At 39.0% G+C, this 25,213-nt stretch overlaps 1 protein-coding gene across 1 annotated transcript in view; it reads right to left on the bottom strand.

The window, feature by feature from the left end:
• Positions 1-3,605: 3,605 nt before the first annotated feature.
• Positions 3,606-25,213, bottom strand: part of CCDC181 (coiled-coil domain containing 181) — a 35,186-nt gene continuing 13,578 nt past the window's right edge. Inside the window, exons 4-6 of the mRNA XM_080825179.1 lie at positions 16,916-17,062; positions 5,712-5,866; positions 3,606-4,013 (exon numbers count right to left, since the gene is read on the bottom strand). Of these exons, the coding sequence (XP_080681305.1) occupies positions 3,854-4,013; positions 5,712-5,866; positions 16,916-17,062 (462 nt within the window). The 3' untranslated portion in view covers positions 3,606-3,853. The remainder of the gene's footprint in view (positions 4,014-5,711; positions 5,867-16,915; positions 17,063-25,213) is intronic.

Here is a 25,213-nt window from a genome sequence, read left to right as displayed (position 1 = left end):
AAATAAATAAAATCTAAAAAAGTGAAACATACGATTACCATATGATTCAGCAATTCCACTTCTATGTAGATACCCAATAGAACTGAAAGCAAGGACCCAAAAAGATATTTTTATACCAGTGTTCACAGCAACATTATTCACCGTAGTCAAAAGGTGGAAGTAACAAGGCATCCTTTGATGGATGAATGGATAAACAAAATGTATCCACATGCTATGGAGTATCAGCCTTAAAAAGGGCTGAAAGTCTGATTATGCTACAGCATAAATGAACCTTTAATACATTACACTAAATGAAATCTGTTGGAAACAAAAGGGCAAAGAGTAGGTACATGAAATAACCAAATTCATAGTGACAAAGAATAGTGGTTATAGGGGTCAAGGGAAGGCTGAATGGAAAGTTTGGGGTTTTTTGTTTTTTGTTTTTTAAGATTCTGTTTATTTGTCAGAGAGCACAAGCAGTGGGGAGCAGTAGGCAGAGGGAGAGGCAGGGTCTCTGCTGAGCAAGGAGCCTGATGTGGGACTCAAGTCCAGGACCCTGGGATCATGACCTGAGCTGGAGGCAGACGCTTAACTGACTGAGCCACCCAGGCATCCCCAGAATAGAGAGTTCTTAATGGATACAGACTTCCCATTGGAATGAGGATAATTCTGCAGATGGAAAGGGGTGATGGTGGTACAGTGTGAATGCACTTAATGCCACTTATACACTTAAATGTTGGTCAAGATGAAAAAAATGGTCAAAATGGTAAGTTTTATATACATATATGTTATATAGTCACACACAAAAAATTGTGCATACACTCATAACCACAAACTAATGGCACACTTCTGCAATGGTTGGTTTAAGAGTGTCAATAATAGTAATAATAAATAGTTAGCTAAACAAAAAAAACTAAAAAGATCTCAAACCAACAACCTGACATTATACCGTAGGGAACTAGGAATAAAAGAGCAAACTAAGCCCAAAGCTACCAGAAGGAAGGAAATCAAAATTAGAGCAGAAAGAAAATAGAGAACAGAAGAACAGTATCAAGGAAATCAAAAGTTGGTTCTTTGGAAAGAGCCACAGAATTGACAATCCTACAGCCAGACTGACTAAGAAAAAAAGAAGATGTGAATAACAAAAATCAGAAATGAAAGTTAGGAAATTATTACTAACCTTAAGCTAAAAGGGAAAAAAAAGGAAAAATTGTACTTAATAATTTTAACAAATATACTAGATGAAATGGACAAATCCCTAGAAATACACAAATTAGCAAAACTGACTCAAGAAGAAGCAGAAAATGTGAACAGGCCTATAACAAAGAGATTAAATCAGTAATAATAAACTTTCCAATACCATATATTCTTAAGAATATAGACGAAAAAATTCCTAACAAATTACTAGCAAACTGCAATAGCATAGAAAAAGGGTTATACTTCATGACCACGTGGTATTTCTATCAGGAATGCAAGGGTAGTTCAAGATAAGAAAATCAAAGTAATACATGCACACACATACATAATAGAACAAAAAAGAAAACAATGATCATTTTGCCTGATACAGGAAGAGCATTTGATAAAATCCAACACCCATTTATGATAAAAACACTCAGAAAGGGGTGCCTGACTGGCTCAGTCATTAAGCGTCTGCCTTCAGCTCAGGTCATGACCCCAGGGTCCTGGGATCAAGTCCCGCATCCAGCTCCCTGCTTGGCAGGGAGCCTGCTTCTCCCTCTCCTGCTTCCCCACTAGTGTTCCCTCTCGCTGTCTCTCTGTCAAATAAATAAATAAAACCTTAAAAAAAAAAAACCACTCAGAAAAATAAGGGATCAAAGAATATGAATAAGTAGAATAGAGGAATAAGAATAGAATTTCCTCAACTTCATAAAGGGCGTTTATGAAAAACCCCACAGCTAACATCTTACTCAACAGTGAAAGACTAAAAGCTTTTCTCCCAAGATCAAGAACAAGATAAGAAGGACCACTTTCACCATTATTATTCTACATTATACTGGAAATCTTAGCCAAAGTAATTAGTCAAGAAAGAAAGAAAAGGAATTTGACTTGGAAAGGAAGAAATAAAACCATCTCAATTTGCAGGTAATATTATCTTATATATAGAAAATTCCAAGAATCTACAAAAAAAAAAACAAAAAAAACCTAGTGCTGATAAAGCCAACAAAGTTGCACAGTATATCAATGCACAAAATTCATTTGTGTCTGATTTTGAATTTACAACCCAAAAGCAAATTAAGAAGATAATTCCATTTGCACTGGAATCCAAAAGAAGAAAATATCTGTGAATCAGTTTAACCAAAGAGGTGAAAGACCCGTCCAGTGAAACTGCAAAATTTTGTTGCACTAAATGAAAAGAAATCCTGTGTTATGGATTGGAAGACAATTTATTAAAACAGCAGTGCTACCCAAAACAATCTATAGATTCACTGCAATCTCTATCAAAACTCCAATAGCTGGGCGCCTGGGTGGCTCAGCGGGTTAAAGCCTCTGCCTTCGGCTCAGGTCATGATCCCAGGGTCCTGGGATCGAGCCCCACATCGGGATCTCTGCTTGGCGGGGAGCCTGCTTCCTCCTTTCTCTGCCTGCCTCTCTGCCTACTTGTGATTTCTGTCTGTCAAATAAATAAATAAAATCTTTGAAAAAAAAAAACAAACTCCAATAGCTTTTTTGGAAAAATTGTGGAATATTTAAATGTCAAATTGGTTCTCATTATTAAAGATAACTTTAAACAACACAAGACTAGTTAAATAATGAAAAGTTAAATGGTCTGGCGTGTGCTAAAAGTGCTATAAGAAGTGGAGATTGGATTGAGTAGCTCTCTGTTTTCTCATTCAGGGTCAAGTGGTTAACGGTACAAACAGCCAGCTGGCAAGAACTTGTCCTTAAGGCTTTAACAGAACTCCTACATGATTCTCTAGTCTCTGTCATACTTGTCATGTTCACCTTTGTTTTCCACCCTTTCAATGCTCTTATACGTATCAAGAATACCGTTCCTCCACACATCAGCCTCCTGTATAGTCTTAAAGACTTCACAGTATCTACCAAGGTTTATAAAGTTTATACTATGCCTAAAAGAAAGAATTTTGCAATTATACAGATCAGAGTTTTCGACTAAACTGCTCCCTCTGTACTTTAGTTTCTTCATCTGCAACACAAGACCAATAGGGTTGTTATGAGGATTATGTCAGATTATTTATGTAAAGCGCTTACAACATTACCATGCACATTATAAACTCTAATAAGAGCTAGTTAGTTTTGTAATAGAGCAAAATTGGATGCATAATTATTACTATCTTTTTTTTTTAAGAACACGAGAAAGTAAGGCTACCCTATTTCTTAGTTTGCCACAGTTATTCAAATTCAAAGTTGTCATAAATGGGATTTTGTTAAGGCCTTGAACCAAGCTTGTTTAAGAGGTCACACCTCAGCTCCATGAAACGTTCTACTGCGATCTCTTTTTTAATAATAGAAAGATCTCTTTTTTAATAATAGAAACTAAGAACAGAAATCTGTTCTTTTTTTTAAACAATAATAGAAACTAAGACTAGAAATCTGTTCCTTTTTTGGGTTCTTTCAAGCTAGAAATGCTAAAATAATTTAGAAGTAAAGGGATCCAGAGCTCATTTATTGTTCAATTTGTTGCATGGACTACAAGATGGTATAACATAATACAACACTGTGAGAGAAAAAATTTATTTTGTTTAGTGTTAAGAAAAAAAAAAAAGAAATTCACTGTCAGTATCGCCAAAAGATAAAAAGGGTTTCCATAATTTAGAGTATGACCAAAGCATAAGAAATGATATCTAAAATTTTGAGAATAGCAGCTTCCAAATGAAGTGTTTAATAAATACTCTCAGTTACAATGATCAGTAAAACGAAATGCTTTGGCTTCTGACATATACAGGTGGCTCTGTAGTTGTTTAGAATGCTTTGCTTCCAGTCGGAGCTGTCTAGTTCTTTCTCTGACAGCTTGTTGCTCCGCTAGTTTTTCAATCCGTTTCCTTCGCAGCCATCTGTAGAAAGAGATATGATCAGATCTGGTGAGTATCAACGTGAATACTCTTCTTTACATAAAGCTACAGCTGTAGACTATTAAAGGAAGTTGAATTTCTTTACATTGAAATGCTGCAGTCACAAAAAAATTATTAAAGTACTAATGAAAATTTCAGGTTTATCCCGTAGGCTCACATAAGAAAACACAGTCACATTTGCAATCAAATACTTAAAACTAAGTTTGTCTTAAAAATAAGACTGCCAACTAAAGAAAAACTGAATTTTGAGTAATAGACACAATATTTTACATGTGCTATAAGCCCTATTCTTTTTTAAAATATGATTTTCTAAGCAAACAAGTATTTGATAGATTCCAACTAACATATTTTTTTGCAAGTAACTGTATTCCAAAACATGACTCAATTAGGTTAAGAATCCCAGTGTGCAGAAATGTTGCCTTCTTCTTGTTGGTAGGGACACTACCAACAATGCTTTTTAGTGCATAAAACATTTCTTCCTTAAAATGGAAATATAAGCCTAAGCATAAAAAAATCCAAAAAAGTGAAGGAAGAATCCATATTCAAACAAATTTAAATTTATAAGCCTTGCTTAGGTAAAATAACTCAAGTAACTGCACACACACACAAGAAAGCGCATGCAGTGCATCTGTGTATGTATCCATTGTTTTCAGAAATGACCAGAAACAACTAAGCATGTCAGAAGAGAAGAGACTTAAGCATCATAAGCCGATGTTGTGGCCCCGAACTGGACATGATTTGAGTAGACTGACCCTAGTCACTGAGAGGTCTGTTGGGAAAGTTTCATTATGGTACTAGATCAGATATTAGATGAGATTATTAATAAAAATAAGCAGATTACAGAATAGTATACAATATCTCAATTTACATTTCAAAACTACAATGTATAGAGAACTATGTAAAAGATATGGGCTAAGGTACTGACAGTGATTTCTAGGTGATGAAAATGTGACTCTATCCCCCGCCATTTCCACAATGCATACTCATTGCTTCTCTTATAATATTTATATGTTTTTTTAAAGGAAGAAAGAAGTAAAGAAACAAAGAAAGAAAAAGAAAGGAAAGAAAGAAAGGAACTTAAAGCAACTGGGTTCAATATTCTCTACCTCTCCCAAGGATTGCAGGCAAAATTATGAAGCCAGGTCTGTTTCCTCACAATTAGACAGGTAACGGAAAGTCTCAACCAGGTAACTGAAAATATCAGGTTTGCCTTAAATTACCAGTGTCTGCCCAAATCTCTCTTTCAGTTTAGTCGATACTGATCTTCCTTCTCAGCCTAACTTTCTTTATAGACGAATATTTCTTGGGAAATGAGACTCTCTATTCAGTTTTTCTGAGGAGTATGTAGGAGTAGCTGTACGCTATCTTTGGCCCATTTCTCTAAAAAATGAACAAAATAACTCACAAATAAACGGTAGGCTATCAAAGGTTATCACACTGGTAAAATACAAAATAATGTTGTTATTGAAAATATCTTGAAGAAAGAATGGCATATAGATATTATGCAAATTATGGAGCAAAAGAATTTTCTCACAGTTTTTAAAGTGTGGATTTACAATTGATCAGACATGTAATATCAGAGATAAATTTTTTGTGGGGTTTATTTTCAAGCTTTGTTGACTACCGAGGTCTCTGCAAGGACTGTGAGGAAAGGGGAAGTTTGTCCAGCCTGTGACTTACTGTTTGAAGGCCCGCTCACGGCCCTCTGTTCCTTGAAGGAAGAATAAGCATTCCTCTTGCTTTCGTAGTTCTTCTGTCTTTCTTTCTTTCAACTGCTCTTCATGCTTTTTTTTAAGCCATAATCGAAAAGCTTGCTGTGGATCTCTGTTTTCCTGCTGATTACAAAAACAAGCTTTGTTTAAATAAACCAAAATTACTTTTTGAGGCCCTGCCTATAGGACCCTACAAGGATACATGTTCCACTCATCAATTTTTCACTCCCTGCACTCCTAGTAGCCAAACAAAACAGATCGCCCTTGAATCAGCAGCACTGATGGACCTCTGTCAGAAAATTCAACACTGAATTCACTGCCATTTGTCATCTTTCAAAACTTATTGAGGTAGTGAATAAATGAAGAAGGTTTTTGCAGTGATTTGCAAACTTTTCAACGAGCAGCTCTTTGAAAAAATAATTTTTTACAGTGACACAAAAAAATAAAACAGGGTTGAAGAAAGATTGAGACAGATAATATGAATGGAGTCGAGGCCTTTGTAATGATTCCTGAAGGAGTTCCCTGGATTGCAGTCTGACAACTTATGATCCAATACTCTGTTATTCATCCTTTCTTTTAAATTCTACCCTTGTTTTTATTTAATTTTATTTTTTATTTTATTTATTTGAGAGAGGGAGAGGTCACAAGTAGGCAGAGAGGCAGGCAGAGAGAGAGGGGGAAGCAGGCTCCCCACTTAGCAGAGAGCCTGACGCGGGCCTTGATCCCAGGACCCTGAGATCATGACCCAAGCCAAAGGCAGAGGCTCAACCCACTGAGCCACCCAGGTGCCCTCTACCCTTGTTTTTAACTTTTAAGAGCATCTAACTGCCAAGCCCCTCCCCAAACTATAATTAATCTTATGGAAGGTGGCCATAAGGATTTGCAGCCATAAAAATTTTCTCATAACAGCCATGATGATTTTGTCATAAGTCAAAGCTAGTGGGAATAGCTTATTTTATGGTTCCCCAAACGTCATGATGGATACTATCTTCAGGGAATTTTCAAAAGTTGAAAGAGCTCTTATTTGGGAAAATAAAGAGAGCAAAGGGACAGATTTGGGGCTAGGGGAAAGCATGCCTCATTAGTTGGATGCCCGGCCAAAACAGAAAGGAAAGGATGCATTCATTTAATACTTTTCCCAAACAGAAACTCGATGATAGAAAGGACCATTTCCTATATCTTGCATTTGCCTTATTTTTTTTTAAGATTTTATTTATTTGAGAGAGAGAGAGAGAGAGAGAGAGAGATAGCAAGCAAGAGAGAGAGAGCATGATGGGGGAGGAGCGGGAGAAGCAGGCTCCCAGTGGGGCTCGATCCCAGAACCCTGGGATCATGACCTGAGCCGAAGGCATATGCTTAACTGACTGAGCCATCCAGGTGCCCCTGTACTTTCCTTTATCTATTACTCACATTGCCAAGTATGTTCCAGTTTAATTTATATAATTTACGTAACCTACGATCTTTGATGTACAATGCTGAAGCCTGTGAAGATAACCCATGGATGACCTAAAGGACCATTGCTGAATACCCAGAAGTCTGGGAATGGCCGGAGATGACCAAAAAGTGTTCATTCTGGAATTATAGATTGAAAGAGGCAAGGATTCAGGGGTGAACAGGGTTGCCTGGATCTCTGTTTCTTCACTGATTCAGCAGATATTTACATTTACAAGTATCTACTACAGAGTATCTATAGGCACGTAGATTGCATCAGTGGGGAAAAAAAAAAAACAAGTTTCTCTCTCTCATATATTCTGTGATTGCACTGTCCAGTAGAGTGACCAACAGAGTGACCACTAGCCACATGTAGCTATTTAAGCAAAGTTAAAAATTCAGTAGCTCAGTCACATTAGCTACATTTCATGTGCTTAAGAGCCACACTGTGGCTAGTGACAACTTCACTGGACAGTGCATATACAGAGCATCTCCATCATCCCAGAAAGTTGTACTGGGCAGTGTTATTCTAGATGAGGAGAAAGGTGCTAGGCAGACAGAAAGTGAGGGAGTACGTTATCGGATATCTGGAGATAGAGTATTTCAAGCAGTGGTCACAGTAATACACAAAGAAGAAGTACTTAACTGGCTATCATCCCAGGACTCAGCACAGAAGGACTAGACCAAAAAAAAGCCCATCTCCCATTCTTTCCCTGGAAGAGGCCCATCTGCATACTTGAAAAACTGCTGCTTGAGGGTCAGGCTTCTAATTTAGAGTGCATCTAAAGGCTTCATCTTCCCCAAGGACCAAGAAAGCTGTTGACCCCTCTGCTGCTGTCTCCCTGCCACCTGCTTCAAGTAGCCAGGATCTCCGATGAAGGACATTTACAAACATCTGTTGCACCCAAACTTTTATGGCCGCACGTAAGGAACAAGTTCCTAGGTCACCTGGTTCTGATAGCCACTGGAACTTCCATTCATGAGTCCCACAAGATGGTAGCAATCAAATGAGATCTTCATGGGCACAGGAATACCCGCCTACAGATATACATCTGGACCCAGTGTAGACAGAACAGGAAAAAAACACCCATCTCCCATTTTCTTGTTGGAAGGGGCTTAACCACATACCTTCCCAGCTGTGCCAGAGGGTCTGGCTTCCATATAGCCTGCAAAAATACACTACCTCGCAAAGATGTCCAGCAGAATTGAGGAGAAATAAGAGCTTTTCAGATGAACAAAAGCCAAAGGTATTTATCACCACTCAACTGGCCTTATGAGAAATGTTGTAATGAAAGAAAAGGATGCTAAATTAGTAGCAAAAAGTATACGAAAGTATAAACTCACTGGCAAAAATAAATACAAAGTTAATATCAGAACACCCAAATGTAACGGTGGTAGGTAGATCACTCATAACTCTGGCATGAAGGTTACAACTACAACAGACTGTTACAAGTACAAGGTGTTTCCGAACCTCTCATTGCAATCAGAAAGCAAACACTTGCAGTAGATACATCAAAGGTAAAGAGCAGAGAATCAAAGCCTAACTACAGAAAACCATCACAAAGGGGAAGAATGAGAGTGGAACAAGGGGACAAAGTAACTACAAAACAACAAGACAACATTTAACAAAGTATTTCCACACCGATCAATGACTACTGTAATGCAAAGGGCCTAGAGCTGAATGGATAGAAAGCAAGTCCCCATTACACCTCTTTGCTGCCCAAAGAGACTAAATTCTGCTCTGGGACACACAGAAACTGAAATCAAAGAGGTGGAAAAGGTATTCCATGTAAATGGAAGCTAAAAAAGAACAGGGGTAACTATGCTTATATCAGACAAAATAAACTTAAATTAAGCCAAAACAGAAACTTGTATGGCATTGCCATAAAAAAACAGATGCACAGATTAATGCAACAGAAGAGAGAGCTCAGAAACAACCTCATGTGAACATGGTAAACTAATTTTTAACAAAGTTACCAAAAAAGGGGGGGGGAGGATAGTCTCTTCAATTAATGGATTTGGGAAAACTGGATTACTATATGCAAAAGAATGAAAATGGACCTCTTCCATACACTCTACAAAAAAACAACTCAAAATAGATTAAAGAGTTGAGTGTAACCTGAACGACTCCTAAAGGGAAACATTAGAATAAACTCCTTGATATTGTTCTTAGAAATAATTTTTTTGGATTTGACAGCAAAGGCAACATAAACAAAAATAAGTAAAAGACAAAGGAAAGGTTCTGCTTAGCAAAGGAAACCTTCAACAAGATGAAAAGACAACCTGTGGAATGGGAGAAAATATGTGTAAACCCCATATCCAATAAGGCAACATGAAAAGATCATCAGTATCACTAATTATCAAGGAAATGCAAATCAAAATGACCATGAGCTACTGTTAAGATAGGTATTATCAAAGAAGAGAGAGGAAGGAAAGAAAGAAGGTAGGCAGGCAGGGAGGGAGGCGAGTAGGAAGAAAGGGAGGAGGGAAGGAAAAAAGGGTGGAGGGAAGGAAGGAAGATGGGAGGGAGACTGCAAGGGAGGGAGGGAGGGAAGGAAAGAAGTTGAACTCCTAGAAAGAGACAGTAAGAGTAGTGGTTACCAGGGCCTGAGGGGTGGGAGAAAGAGTGAGAGGTTGGTAAAAGGGTACAAACTTGCTGTTTTAAGATGAAAAATGTCTGAGGATCTAATGTTTAACATGGTGACTATAGATGATAATACCGTATTATATAATTGAAATTTGCCAAAAGAGTAGAACTTAATCTTTCTACCAAAAGAAAAAAAGGAGTAAATGTGTGAGGTGATGGACATGTTAATCAATTTAATGGGGAGAATCCTTTCACTATGTATATGTGTATCAAATTACCATGTTGTACACTTCAAATATCTTACAATTTTTCAATTACACCTCAATAAAGCTAAAAAAGAAAAAGACTTAGATCACACATACAAAAATGTAAACTTAAACAAAACAACCTAAATTCTATGAATGGGCTTAATGGTAAACAGGATGCAGCAGAAAAAAGTATCAATGCCCAAAGGCAGATCAACAGAAATTATTATGCAAACTGAACAAAGAAAAATAATTTTAACTTTTTAATTTCAATTTTAATAAAACCTTAATAACATGTGAAATAATAGCAAATCTTCTAATGTATGTGAAATTGGGCTTCCAGAATAAAAAGAGCAAGAAAATGGAGCAAAAAAAAAGGAAAATTGTAAAAATAATGGCAAAAATTTCCCAAATTTGGTGCAAACATCAACCTACAGATCTGAGAAGCTCAGGAAAGCCCGTTAGGCAAATTTGAAGAAAAGCATATGATATATTATTCATATAACAAACCATTGAAATCCAAAGCCAGAAAAAGTTTATAGCAGCCACAGAAAAAAAGGACGTTACATACAAGAAAGCAATGATAAGAATTACAGCTGACTTTCTAACCAGGAACAATGGGTGTCAGAAAATCACTGACACTAAAACACCATCTTTAAACTGCTGAAAGAAAAAAACCTGTCAGCCCCAAATTCCATATCCACTAAAAATAAATCCTTCAAAAAATACACTTCTGGGGGCACCTGGGTGGCTCAGGGAGTTAAAGCCTCTGCCTTTAGCTCAGGTCATGATCCCAGGGTCCTGGGATCAAGCCCCAGAGGATGCCTACTCCTCCTCCTCCTCCTCCTCCTCATAGGGCTCTCTGCTCAGCCGGGAGCCTGCTTCCTCTTCTCTCTCTGCCTGCCTCTCTGCCTGCTTGTGATCTCTGCCAAATAAATGAATAAAATATTTTATTTGACAGAGATCACAAGCAGGCAGAGAGGCAGGCAGAGAGAGAGGAGGAAGCAGGCTCCCTGCCAAGCAGAGAGACCGATGCGGGGCTGGATCCCAGGACCCTGGGATCATGACCTGAGCTGAAGGCAGAGGCTTCAACCCACTGAGCCACCCAGGTGCCCCTGAATAAAAATCTTAAAACACACACACACACACACACACACACTTCTGATACATTCAGGGGATAAATATTATAATCCCTAGAGCAATGATTTAAAAAATAATTCAATGAGGCATAGCTAATAGCTTATGGAAAGCTTTTATATAAGAAAATAAAAGGGAATATTTTTAAAATACTTGATTAATCCATAAGAAGGCAGAAAAAGTTGAGTAATGGAACTAAAAAGAAATGGAACAAATATAAAACAAATCAAGCAGTAAACTTAAAACCTACCATATCAATAATCACAATTAAATACAAATTCTGGATTGGGAAGATACAACTATATGCTGTTCCCACAGGTAAGTCTTTAGAGATGGATAAACAAGCTATAAAAGGGATATGACAATGCAGATGTTACGTATAAGAAAGCTGGAACGGCTTGAATAACATCAAACAAAGTAGACTTCAGGATAATGTGAAAATGTCATTCACCAGTGAGACAGAGAGTCCTAAATGTATATACATAATACTTTAAAACAGATGAAGCCAAACCAAAATGAAAATAGACCCATACATGGTGATAGTCAGAAGGTTTAACCCCAATTTCCCAGTAATTCATAGACCATATAGGAGGAAAACAGTAAGGACACAAAAGATTTAAGCCACACTATCAAGCGACTCTACCACGCTGACATTAATAAAACACTAAATCCAATGCAAAACACAAAGCGTATGGCAGTGTCCATGTAGAGTTCACCTAGATAAACGGACAAATATGCGTGCATGTGTGCTTACGTCGGCCTATACACGTAGCGCGCGCGTGTACACACACACACACACACACACACACACACACACACGGATCTACCTCACCGACCAGGAGAAGCAGCGCTCACAGCAAAGCTGAAAGACATCTCTAACTGTCCCCTAAAACGGCAGTAAAAATTCAATCACCTAAAAAGTTGTTCTAATCCCGTGTAAAATGCGTCATTCCGGAACGTGTATACCCTGAAGACATTTCCTAGAAACTGACACTCGCGGGACCCAGAGGCACGACGTCCCACAGAATAACCAGCGAAGCACATTATCCCAACGCGCTGAGGAGCCCAGTCAACCAGCTGCCCGATGCCACCGTCGCTTAGCTTCAGCGGCGGACAAACTTCACAAAAGTTCCTCAGAATACAGTTTATTTTTTATGTAATTTCTCATTAAGGTTAATTTTTGAGACAGACTTCAAATAAAGCAAAAATAGGAAATAAAAATTCCAAAGGGACATCTAGAACCATCCAACCACCTTCTGACCTGAAAGTGTTTCGGAACAGACTCCGCCGGCGCGGTCCGTGTCTTTACACAACCCCCGGGGTTCGCTCTAGTCTCCAAGCAGACGACGACACAACGCAACACCACACCGGGGCGCACGTGTTTCACAAGGACCCGACGAAACTGCTGCCGGCCGGACGCCCTGAGGCCCGCAGGCCCGCCGCCAGCGCGGGAACGTCCGCGGCGATCACGGCCGAGCTCCTCGCGTCGCCGGGGCCCGCGCTCTGCCGAGGCGACAGCAGTGCGGCCCGCTCGCCCCTTGCAAGCCCGAACTCCCCGCCTCCCTCAAAACCCTTCCGACTTACTCCTTGTCGTTCCCCTTCAAGGACCCCAAATCTCCCGAACACCCCTTCTCCCAGGCTCTCTGGCTTGCGCCGCCTCCCACCCCAACCCTGGCTCTTCCCCGCCTCGCGGCTGTCCTCGCCGCACCGGCTCTGCGCTTCCCGCCGCACCGCGGACGCGCACGCGCAGGAGGGGAGCCTGGCGCTGCTCCAGCCTCGCGCAGTCGACGCCCAGGCGCCCCGGCCGCGCGACTGCAGCGACCTGTGGGGGGCGGCTCAGTGTCCCCTCCACCCTCGTCCCAAGCGATAGGACTACGCGGAGAAGCTCGCAGATCCTTATTTTCCCGTCGCCTGGGACGCTCTCCACGGCCCCCGCCACATCCCGCAAAGCACGTGTCTTCCAAGGCCCTAATCCCCGCGTTCTCCACACGAAGCGGCAAACACATCTCTCCAGTCAGTTTTCCACGTCTTCCCCCGGGTGACCCGCAGGCGCCTCAGACGGCACGTGAAGACCTGACAGGGCCGTCGCCGCGCCGTCGCCGCGCACCATCCCCGGCCGGGCAGTGAGCGCCGCCGCCACCCGCGAAGCTGAAGCTGCGGGGGAGAGGACCTGCTGTGTCCTCCTCGGGCCTCACGCGCCTCAGTCAGGACGAGACCCCGTCCATCCGGACGGCGAGACGCGCCCGAGACCGCTCCCGTCCCCGCCTCGGTCTCCGCTCCCGTCACAGACCCAGTCAAGTCACCGGGCGCCGTCAGCTCGCACACGACCCTGCGTGCCTTCCGGCCGCTCCCCCCGCGCCACTCGCCGCCATCCACCCGCTCCGCCCCGCAGCGTCGCTGGCGCCTCACTGCTGGGTCGGGACCACCGCGGCGGCTTCCCGCGGGAGCTCCCGGTTCCCGCTCACACCCCCCGGGCGTCCTCACGGCTTCTCCCGACCTCAGACGAGCGCCTCTCAGTCCCGCCCACGCTTCCCCGCTCCGTTCACCAACTGAGAACGAGCTTCCCTGACTGGCCCGGACGCCCCGATGCCCCCCACTGCGAGCTCTCACGGCTGCTTTCGGCTCGGCGCGCCCGTCCCCGGCGCGTCACGAAGTTCTCTTCTGCGCGTTCCCTCCGGCGCGCACCGGCCGAGCCCGCGCGACGCGGCGCCAGCACCTGCCGCAGAGCCCGCGGCGGGAGCCAGCGACGCCCCGGCCGACGCCTTCCATGGCGCCTCCTTGGTTCTAACGACGTGCGTGTCTCCTGCACCGCGGCCGCCCGATGCAGTCACAGGTGAGCCTTCTACCCAGAGCCTCCGCCCGGTTTTCTGTCAGAAAATTCAAAAGTTTCGCTTTCATAATAAACTAAGAGTAACAGTAACAACTCGGACACCTATTTAAAACATCCTCACCAGCTTTCAGTGGAAATTACATTAAATATAAATTTAGAGGAACTGAAGTCTTTAGAGTATTTAGTCAATCCATGCAGGAGTATCGTATTTGTTTCCATTTGCCAAAGAACTCCTATATTTATAATAGTTATCCCAGCCACCCAGAAATATCACATTTGTTTTCATTTACCAAAGTCATCTTTTTTGTCCTTTGCAAAGCGGTACTGTATTCTCCACAGAGATCAGACATGTTCTTGTTCAGCTCGAAGAATTTTATATATTCCTGTATTCCTTCTTTTATATTTCTCTATGAGGTTTTTGCTATAGGAAGACTATAAATTTCTTATGTTTCTAACGTACATATCCACTCTGAATACTTATACCTCGCTTCCTTTTCACCTTAGTAAACTGGCTAGAACTCTCAGAACGAAGCTATTTAACATAGAGTGGAGACGTACTTGTTTCTAACTTCAATAGGTTTACCTACTAAAATACCTACAGTATTTCCTAAGATACTACTTATACTGTTTTTTTAATATTTTATTAGGAATTTTAAAAATGAACTGTACTAAAAAGAAATACTTTTCTCTTTTAAGATAACCATATATTCTCTTTTTATCTACCTATTGATGTGATGGATTTTATTAATGGGTTTGTTATTGCTTATCCGTAATTTCCTTCCTAAAATAAGCCCTACTTGGTTATAGTACACTGTTATCTGACAACACAGTTGCACTCAAATTTCTCAGCGTTTTCTCTATTAGTTTATGGCTTTTGTGTCTTGCCTCAAAAGGTATCGCCCATCCCAAGATTTTAAAAGCTAAAACTTCTATAAATGGCATCGTAGGCCACATAAAAAATATATTGTCAGTGTAGGAAAATGTATTTATGACAGATATAATAACAAAGGATTATAATCTCTAATATACAATGCAAGAAGAAAAATAAAACCAAGAAAAAAGACTACAACAGGAAATTCACAGAATATACACATGTCCACACGTACTCATGTGTATTACTAATCTGAAGAAAAATCAAGAAGATAAATCATGTACAGTGTTAGTTGGGATGTGGTAAATATCCACTCTTACTTACTGTTGAAGGGACTGGAAATTGACACACCTTTGGGGAGGTTAATTTTTGCACATTTAACCAAAAAATTCACTCTGAACATCCAGCAAGTCATAAACTCCACTCTTAAGAAACTCTCCTGCAGAATGAACATGTTCACTACAGCACTGTTAATGAGCAGAATACCGGAACCAAGCTAAATATCCACATTTGAGGATTTAATAAATTAAGGTATCTCTGAACAGAATACTATGCAGCTATTTGGGTCTTTTTTAAAAGATTTTATTTTTTGATGTATTTATTGAGAGAGAGCGCGAGCATCTAAGGTGGGGGGGAGCAGAGGGAGAGGGAGAGAGAGAATAGCAAGCAGACTCCCCACTAAGAGAGGAGGTTGATGTGAGGCTCAGTCTCGCGACCCTGAGATCATGACCCTGAGCCCATGTTCAAAATCAAGAGTCGGACAGTTAACCGACGGAGCCACCCAGGCACCTTATACTTTGCAGCTAATTGAAAAGAAATATCTAAACGTAATGATGTAGAAATATATCTATGATGAATTAAGTGGGGAAAAAAGCAAAGCACATAATAGATCTTTGACATGTGAAATTATAAATATAAATAAGACTTGGAAGACTTGCACCACACTGCAAAAAGTGGTTATCACTGGGAGATGAGCCTGGATAGGGCATAGGATTAAATTTTCAGTTTTTTCTTTATATGCTTTTTAGAAAAGATGGTAGGCATATGGATCTTTTTTTGTTTTCTCCTTGGTTTTCTGTTTCACAATTTTAAAAATTAAATAATTTGGCATCTTTGCTAGCTTTTTTTTTTTTTAAGATTTTATTTATTTGACAAAGAGACAGAGAGAGAGGGAACACAAGTGGCAGGAGAGGGAGAGAGAGAAGCAGACTCCGATCCCAGGACTCTGGGATCGTGACCTGAGCTAAAGGCAGATGCTTAGCAACTGAGCCACCCAGGCACCCCTCTTTGTTAGCTTTCATGTAAGATTTGCATATATCTATTCTTTTTAAAAAGAATTTTTTTTAGTATAGCTGACATACAGTGTTACATTAGTTTCAGGTGAAAACTAACAGTGATTCACCATCTCTGAGCTCACCACGAATATACCCACCATCTATCTCCATACAACACTATTGTAATACCACTGACTATATTCCCTGTGCTGTGCCTTTTATTCCCATGATTTATTCATTCTGTAACAGGAAGCCTGCACCTCCCACTCCCCTTCACTAATTTTACCCAACCCTCTACTCTCCCACCCTTCTGGCAACCATCACTTTGTTCTCTGTATTTATAGATGTAATTTTCTTTTTTGTTTATTCATTTGTTTTGTTTTTTCAGGTTTTATGTATGACTGAAACCATATGGTATCTGTCTTTTCTCCATCTGTCTATATGTCTGTTCTTAAGTAAGACCATTCTGTAGGGTTTGTGGGTGTGTGCATGTGTGTGTGTGCTATTTTTGTCTTATTTTGAGTATCAAAGTTATACCATCCTGAAAAACATATTGATAGTTTTCCATTTTCTGTGCTATAAAAGTGTGAATAAAATAGTAATCATTTGACTTTCATGAGACTTCTTAGAATTTAATTGTAAAGTCATCTCTATGGTACATCTTTTGCAAGAGTTGTTCTTGGACCACTTTTTCTACTTTTTCTATAGGTTCCTATTCTGATATCCGCATTCCCTTCTGTAAACAAATTCAGCTTTCATATCTGTATACTTATTTTTCATAGAGAAGTTTCACTTACTCTACTATTCATGTTTTCGATTTGCTTTGCTCGCTGAATTCTTCTCATTTCTAGGACCTGCTCTCTTTTCTTTTGCAACCATGCTTTAAATACCATGTCATTCTCTTTTTTCTTTTCTTTCTCTTCTTCTATTTTTCGTTGTTCTTCCTGGTGGAAAGAATATCAAAAGACATTCATGAAAGGTCAATAAAATTGTATATGAGTTATCAGAATAAAGAGATATATTTTGAGATCTGAAATTAGCATTCTCTGCTCCTAAAACTTTCTATCTAAAAATTGGGCTTCTCTAAAAAAAATAGGGGGGACTCTAATTTGCTTAGGAATAAATGAAAATGCACCAGATAAATTAAACTATAGGGGTAAATTCTACAACTACATAGAGGTACAATACATAAATTCTGTTGAGGAACTCCTTGAATCTCACCTTCACTTCCTAATTTACTTTTGGAATTAAACCCCTTAAATTGCAGCCATGCAAAAGGGAAAAAAAAAAGCCACCACACTCTAGAAGCACCCTATGCTTCCATAAATGTTTGAAACATTTTTTTGTTATTGTTAAATTTGTTAATTGTGATAAATGGCATTGTGGTTATGAAAGAAAATGCTACAATCATTTAGAAATATATATAAAAATGTACAAGTGAGCAAGGATGTGCTGCCTTGGGCTTACTTTAAAAATACATCAGCCAAGCCGCAGAGGGGATGGAGCACATATGCCAAAATCTCAATGACTTTTAAATCTGGGTGATGGGGACATAGGGATTAACTGTACCTTTATATGTGTTTGAATTTTTTAATTATAATGTTTTAAGGTATTTTTCAACTACTGTATATTTACAAAATAACTTTTTTGCTATCAGAAAAATATTTAGATAGTCAACTACAGAACAAAATGAATTTTTATATGAATTATTCAACTAATGTCATAAAAGGGAATTTCTTGAAGAGAGGTACTTAAATCAGTTGTATGGAGCTATAAAATAGTTACTAGAAGCAAAGCAGCATGCCATAGTGGAGATCGTACTAAGTTAAAAGTGAGGAGATCTGAGATACAATCATACTACCATCATACCATGTCAACTTGGACAAACCACCTACCTACGAAATGGAGTGATATTATTGAGCTCTTAAGTACCTTTCAATACCAAAATTTTATCACTTAAATAACTGAATTATACATAAATCCAATTATCTTTAAATGATGGAATTCAGAGTTCTTTCCTTACATTTTTGACAACATAGCAAGTCTTTCTAATTCCTTTTAATTGAACAAAATGTAAGAAAGAATAGAAAAATTCTACCCAATTAACAGCATAGAATGTCTTTTAAAATACCTATATACTCTGGTAATCATCTCCTTTTTTAAATATATATATATATGAATAAAATGAAGATTTCTATTTTTAAAACCTATATACTATTTCCTACGCCCTAAAAAAACTTACATAAAATGTGAATTTATCAAAGTTAAATTTTACATTTATTTGTAAATTTCTTTTTATAAAAAGGACCTTGAATACTGTGAAAAGTGAAATAAAATCAATTTACTTACGTCAAGGTATTTTAAAATGGAGCCAGTGGCCGTTAGGATATGGGCCTTATTTCAAGTCCTCACTGGGTGTAATCACCAACTTTTGAGCAAAGCCAAACTACCAACATAACAAGGATTCTACCAGTACCTACAATGTGCTACAGTAACAGACTGTTTCTTAGTGATAGCCTTAGCAACCAATTATGTGTAGCCAAGATTAGTTTTCTGCTGTCAACACCAAACAAAATTCCTTGTAAATAATGAATACAAGCATTTCTTTTTGCCTTTAAAACTCTTGACTTTTTGTTCCCTAGTGGATACAATTTGAGTTAGTGTGCTGCCCAAGATGCACCAAATCATTGCTCCCCAAATGGCATTTCCGAGAACTCAAATAAATGCGTTTGCTTTATTTCAGCTCAACCTCTTTTCTCATTGACAATACTTTGTATAAGTATAGAAGTATGGTATGATGATTATATTTCCGAGAAACATCAAACGTATTACACAGAATTATCCGCCAAAGTGTACACAATGCAGTTGCCAACAGGAACAATGAAATGATGCACTTAGAATACGAAGGGGATAGCAGCCCAACCCAGCAAATATTTTGTTGGGCATAAGCAAGGAAAGCCTTCCCCTGAAACCAACTAAGAAATATTTAAAAGCCTTAGCATTTACACACAGTCTTGAGCGAGTATATAAATAATAAAAACCATGCCTTGAACAAGTACATAAGCAAAGGGAAATTCAGTTCTGAGGATCCTGATAGGAGAAAATGCATCCCAGCACCAAGAGAAGAGTACACCCAGCAGAGAGACTCAAAATAAAAACAAAACTATTTATGAGTCCCAGCAGTTAAAGAATACTTAGTTCATTAGTGAAAAGATACTGAAATTATATACAGCCTCTCAGATAACATTTATAGAAATATGCAAATACACTCATACATGTATGTGGGTATATAGCAACCTTATATAGTTCAGTCATTCTCAAATATTAGTTTGAATTATCACAAGTTCTGCATTAGCAGACCCCTTGAAGTACTGTTATATGCCTCAAGCAAGTAAACTGAATCTGCCTGTTACAGTTCAAATAGTAGTGACCAAGTAAGTTAACTTTCAGTGTACATTTTTCCCATTCCTGCCTGAGTGTTCTGTAGCCTACATACTCCTACTAACTTTGTTTTTCACCTTTTTCTGGTAATATGGATTCCTTATTTACATGCCAGATATTTCCCTGATAACATCCCTATATAATTCCTACACCATTTCTTAATAGATGCCAAGAAAACAGACTTTGACTCCAACTTTCCTGTAAACAGATTGAGTGATTTTGGTGAAGTTAATTAAACTTATAAACTATAGTTGTCTTATCTGTAAAAGGATCTTTAAGGATTCTTCTAATTGTAAAATTCTATTTACCTGTGATTCTACTAAGGTTTGGCATTTACAGTCATTTTGTGGTTCAGCTTAATATCATTAGGTATCCAGTAAAACAGAGAATTGGGGCACTGATTTAAGTAATTTAGAGAAAATTTACTAACATATTTAGTACCTGGAATTTTCATTAATAAAAAATCCTCCTACGAATGAGCTTCTAATAATTAGCCCCCTGCTGTAACCTTATGTTAAGGAATATGGCCCTTCTTGCTGTGAACTTTTGCCCCATTGGATCAAATTACCCAAAATGATTTAAAACTTCATTGGCCAAAATGGGCACTTCGTATATCCTAAAATTAGTTTACTTGCATGCACAACTGGAAAAGGGTTATAAAGGCAATCAAATGGGATGCCTACTTCAGTTGGTACCTAGGAGTTTTTAAACATATTCAAGATTCTAAAAATCTCCTCTTCACAAAATGCCATTCCTCAATTGACTGAAGCAAACAAACAAGTTTACAAAGACCCACCCTCTGTCTCAGGCACCATTGTGTTCCCTTCCTCCTCCTTGTTTGTCTCTGGACTTTGCAACAGTCATCCTGCACCAAGGTCCTGCCTTTGGAGCCATCTTCCTTTCCCACTGTACCATCTTCATTTCCTCTGTACCCTCCTCCCCTTCCTCATTCCAGTCTTCTTGCCAGAATTCTGGGGACAGCTCTAAAACAATCTTCACAGCACACAAATAAAAATCCTCAGTAAAAAACTCTGGTTATCATAGCAGTTAACCTAGTCCATCTGCAGGAACACAATTTAGATTCAACGATTCTTTTGAATTTTGTACCTGAATCGTGGCATGAATTTTAAGATGACACTATAAGGTTTCTGTCTCTCTCTGTCCATATGTCACATGCGTCTACATATGCACGTTACAGTGATATACTTTCTCCCTCTGACAGCATTGCCAAGTTACTTTATAAAAGAGCTCCACTTAATTGGCCTTTGAAAGACAATGAAGTGCTTACAAAAATGAAGTATTCCAGAAATTCCAAGAAATACAAAAAACACTAACCCAAAAATTTTCAAGTTCACATGATCTGAAACAGTCTCGATAAATAAATGCTAGTTTAGTAGAGAAAAAACTGATGGCTAGTGGGGTGTGGGGGGGTGGATTAAACAGGTGAAGGAATTAAGGACTGTACTTGTGAGAAGCACAGGATGTTGCATGAAAGTGTTGAATCAATGTATCGGACACATGAAACTCATATTATATGGTAGGTTAACTAAACGGAATTCGAATAAAAGCCTTAGTAAGGGCGCCTGGGTGGTGTAGTCAGTTAAGCATTGGGCTCTTGATTTCAGCTCAGGTCATGATCTCTGGGTCTGGGATGGACCCCCACAGTGGGCTCTGCGCTCAGTGCAGGGTCTGTTTGAGGATTCTCTCTCTACCTCTCCCTCTGCCCCTCCCCCATCCTCACTCTCTCTCTCAAATAAATAAATCTTTAAAAAAAAGAACAACTTTATAAAAAGGGGAACATGGGTGGCTCAGTCAGTCGAGGGTCCAACCCCTGATTTTGGCTCAGGTCATGATCTCAGGGTCATGAGATTTCAAGCCCGAGTGTGAAGCCTGCTTAAGATTCTCTCTCAAACTCCCTCTCCCTATGCCCCCCTTCTGTGCGTGCGCGCGCGTGCACACTCTTTCTCCCTCTTAAAACAAAAAATTAAATAAAAAAATTAAAGATAAAAATAAATAAATGCTAGTTTAAGCTTGCTAGTTTAATTTAAAAAAGAATGTCTTCAGGGTTATCAGCATTAGACATAATGGAGATACACAATTTTTTTCTACCTGGGTTTACTTAATCATAACATCTCAGGCTATTCTTTCAAAACCTGTCAATAAAAGAAATAATTTAAGATGATGATTAGCTATTCAATGTTCTAATCCAAGTATAATGGCTAAAAGAAAGCAATTTAAATAAATTTAAATGAGATTATGTTAAACTAGATAACAGCTATTCACTGCCCATTTAGATCATTTCCAAATAATACAACATATTGAGATATTGATTGCTAAACCTAAGTTTATTTAGTTTTGGCTTTTAAATTTTTTACAGAGAGACCAAAATATGTAATATTTAGGCCTATTTAATAAACAAATTTTTGCCAAAAAAAATTAAAATAACTATGAGGGGGGAATATATTTCTAGAAATGATGAAATGATGAAACATATTTATAAATTTTCCAGTCCACAATTGTTTATTTATTAGGTTTTACTAGGAATTAAGAATTCTAAGGGTTGGGGCACCTGGGTGGCTCAATCATTAAGTGTCTGCCTTCAGCTCAGGTCATGATCCCAAAATCCTGGGATCGAGCCCCACAGCCAGCTCCCTGCTCAGCGGGGAGCCTGCTTCTCTCTCTCCCACTCCCCCTGCTTGTGTTCCCTCTCTCACTGTGTCTCTCTCTGTCAAACAAATAAATAAAATCTTAAAAAGAAAAAAGAATTCTAAGGGTTAAAAATTCTATTTATGAAAATAAAATTACTAAAATTCAACAAGGAAGAAAATGACTGTGAAAAGCAGGCAAGGAAAGGAGGGTGTGTGTTTTTAGTAAAAGAAGGTATGGGAAATGGAAATGCATTTTGTTGAGGGAAACAAAAGTGATTTTGTCCTAAAGCTAGTTATTTCAGAAAGAGAAGGAGCAACAGACAAACTAAAATAGGCACAGAGGTTTATAGGAAAGAAATCTTGGAAGAGGAATTTTATGTGCAATCAAGCTGGCTAAGACTAAAATCAATTTATTTAAAGTTCCATTTCAAAATGAAAGAAATATGAGAGGCACCTGGGTGGCTCAGTGGGTTGAGGCCTTTGCCTTCGGCTCAGGTTGTGATCTCGGGGTCCTGGGATTGAGTCCCACATCAGGCTCTCTGCTCAGTGGGGAAAGATTTACTAATCTTTCTTTTATGAAACCCTCTTGCTGTCTTCCCCAAATGTCATTATTGCATATTATCATTCTCTAAACCCTGCTACTTCCCCCTCTCTCTCTGCTTGCCTCTCTGCCTACTTGTGATTTCTGTCTGCCAAATAAATAAATAAAATCTTTTAAAAAAATGAACGAAATATGAAAAGTACACTAGTTCAAAATTTTGGTTTTCTCTGTTAAAAGGACAAAATTTTCTCAAACTGTTGGCCTGTTCTTCATAACAGATTGTACAAAAAGTTTCTTTACTTCTAATGTAATCTGCCTAGGAAACAGATTCTGTTTTGTCTTTATCTCATCTTTGATTACTTGGGAAAGCTGAGTCTTCTCTGAGAAGAACAGCTAAGGTTTTTGTAGAATGTATGATCTGTATTTGTCCTGAAGATTATTTTGGTTAAATGGATTATTAAATATGGTTTTATAATTTTCTGTTATCCTATTGGGTTAAGTGTCCAAACCTTTTGACATTTTTAATAAACTCCCCAAAGTCAACTTCTAAAATGAGGTCTTTTTGATCTGGAAAATTCCATAGAACCTAAGAGGCTTACTTGATATGTTAAATCACATGGAAAGCATTGTCAAATAAGAAATAATACTATACTTTCTTCCTACAACATCTGTATAGGTATGCATTGTTCTAAAAATTGTGTGAAATCCATAGAAATCTGAGTATTTCCTGATAATAATGTGATCAATCACCATTTAAAATGTATGTCACAAAAATAAGCAACTCCCATTGCAAACTCCACTATCATACTCATCATACTCAGCATCTGTCTTCCAGTATATTAACCTTTTATGAAACCCTCTTGCTGTCTTCCCCAAATGTCATTATTGCATATTATCATTCTCTAAACCCTGCTACTCTGTTACCCTTACCTTCTGATGACCGGGACATCTTCCCTTACCATCTAGGCTCTTTGATTTATGGCAGTTGGCTTTTGTCCATCTGCTACCAACTCAAGAATGCAACTATGTTTTGTAATGGTTTGTATGTTTTCTCACCGAGCAGAAGCCTTTCGTAGTCATAGAGCTACGGCCCCAGCTCTATGGTAAATATTATTGGAGAAAATAACTCCAAACTGGGGAATACCCTCAGAACTTCACAATGACTGAGGGAGCCATTTCACAGGACAAATATTACAGGCCATCTGCCACAGCCAGTCAGTATTACGACACTTTCATTGCATATACCATCCCCAATACTCTGGCACTGTAGGACAAACACAAATGCAATAAAGATCCAATTGACAAAACTTACTAAATATTTATTTTAAAAAAACATTTTTTAAGATTTTATTTATTTATTTGAGAGAGTGAGAGAAAGCATGAGGGGAGAAGGTCAGAGGGAGAAGCAGACTCCATGAAACTGGGAGCCCTATGCAGGACTCAATCCTGGGACTCTGGGATTATGACCTTAGCTGAAGGTAGTTGCTTAACCAACTGAGCCACCCAGATGCCCATAATTTACTAATCTTTCAATCTGCTTTGGTCTATAGCCCTTCCCTTGGTATTATTTAACCTAAGATCCACTCCATTTGGTAAACACTACTTGTCTCCCTTGGAAATCATTACCAGAACACCTCTGAGGACGACCAAGGGATGTATGAACCTGCCCTACTGAAAGGAAATGTCCTAATCTATCATGAAGACCTTATCAAGGTCCTTGGAAATAATACCAGCCTCATAGAGCAATCCTTCCCCAGCACACTCATAGGAAATAAAGATATTTAATATCATAATCTCGCACCTGAGATTTGTTTCCTGGAAATGTCACCTTCACAAAGATGCCCTCCAGCCTGACTGGAAAGGGCCATATCAGGTATTGTTAACTAACCCCTGTGCTGTTAAATTTAAAGGCACTGACCTATGGATTAACATTTCTCATTTAAAAAAAAAAAAAAAAAAAGGCATCTTCACCTGACTGGACATCCCACTAAAGATCTCAAACAAAAAATATCCAGACCCACTCAAAATCAACAATCTGGAAAAGAAGCACTTGGTACCTGAACTAGAGAGACAGCTTTCCTGAGTCATGACCGAGCTTGTATAAACTCACCAAAGACTCCCACTAATGCTTAATGTTCATGAACTATTCGGAATAATTCTTCTTGTAGTAGGCATTTTAGCACTCTTGTTAATATAAGGACCTATTTAGCCAGAGCGACTCCATCTTGGTTAAAAGCCATTTTGTTGTTTGTGCAGCAAAACTTAAACGGACCCTGCCCCCCCACCCCCCAGAGAAACTTACTTAGAAGCAAGTCTGGGAAACCAGTAAAATATGGTCAGCTAGTTCCTAATAACAGAGCCCAGAATACAAGGCCAGGTCGGCCAGTTCTTGATAACAGAGCCCAGAATACAAGGATGAGTCGGACCAGGTGGAGACATCCAATCAATAAGAAACACACATACTT

This window comes from Martes martes, assembly GCF_963455335.1.
Source record: "Martes martes genome assembly, chromosome: 15".
Taxonomy (NCBI): domain Eukaryota; kingdom Metazoa; phylum Chordata; class Mammalia; order Carnivora; family Mustelidae; genus Martes; species Martes martes.
This window is presented reverse-complemented; position numbering and strand designations above follow the sequence as displayed.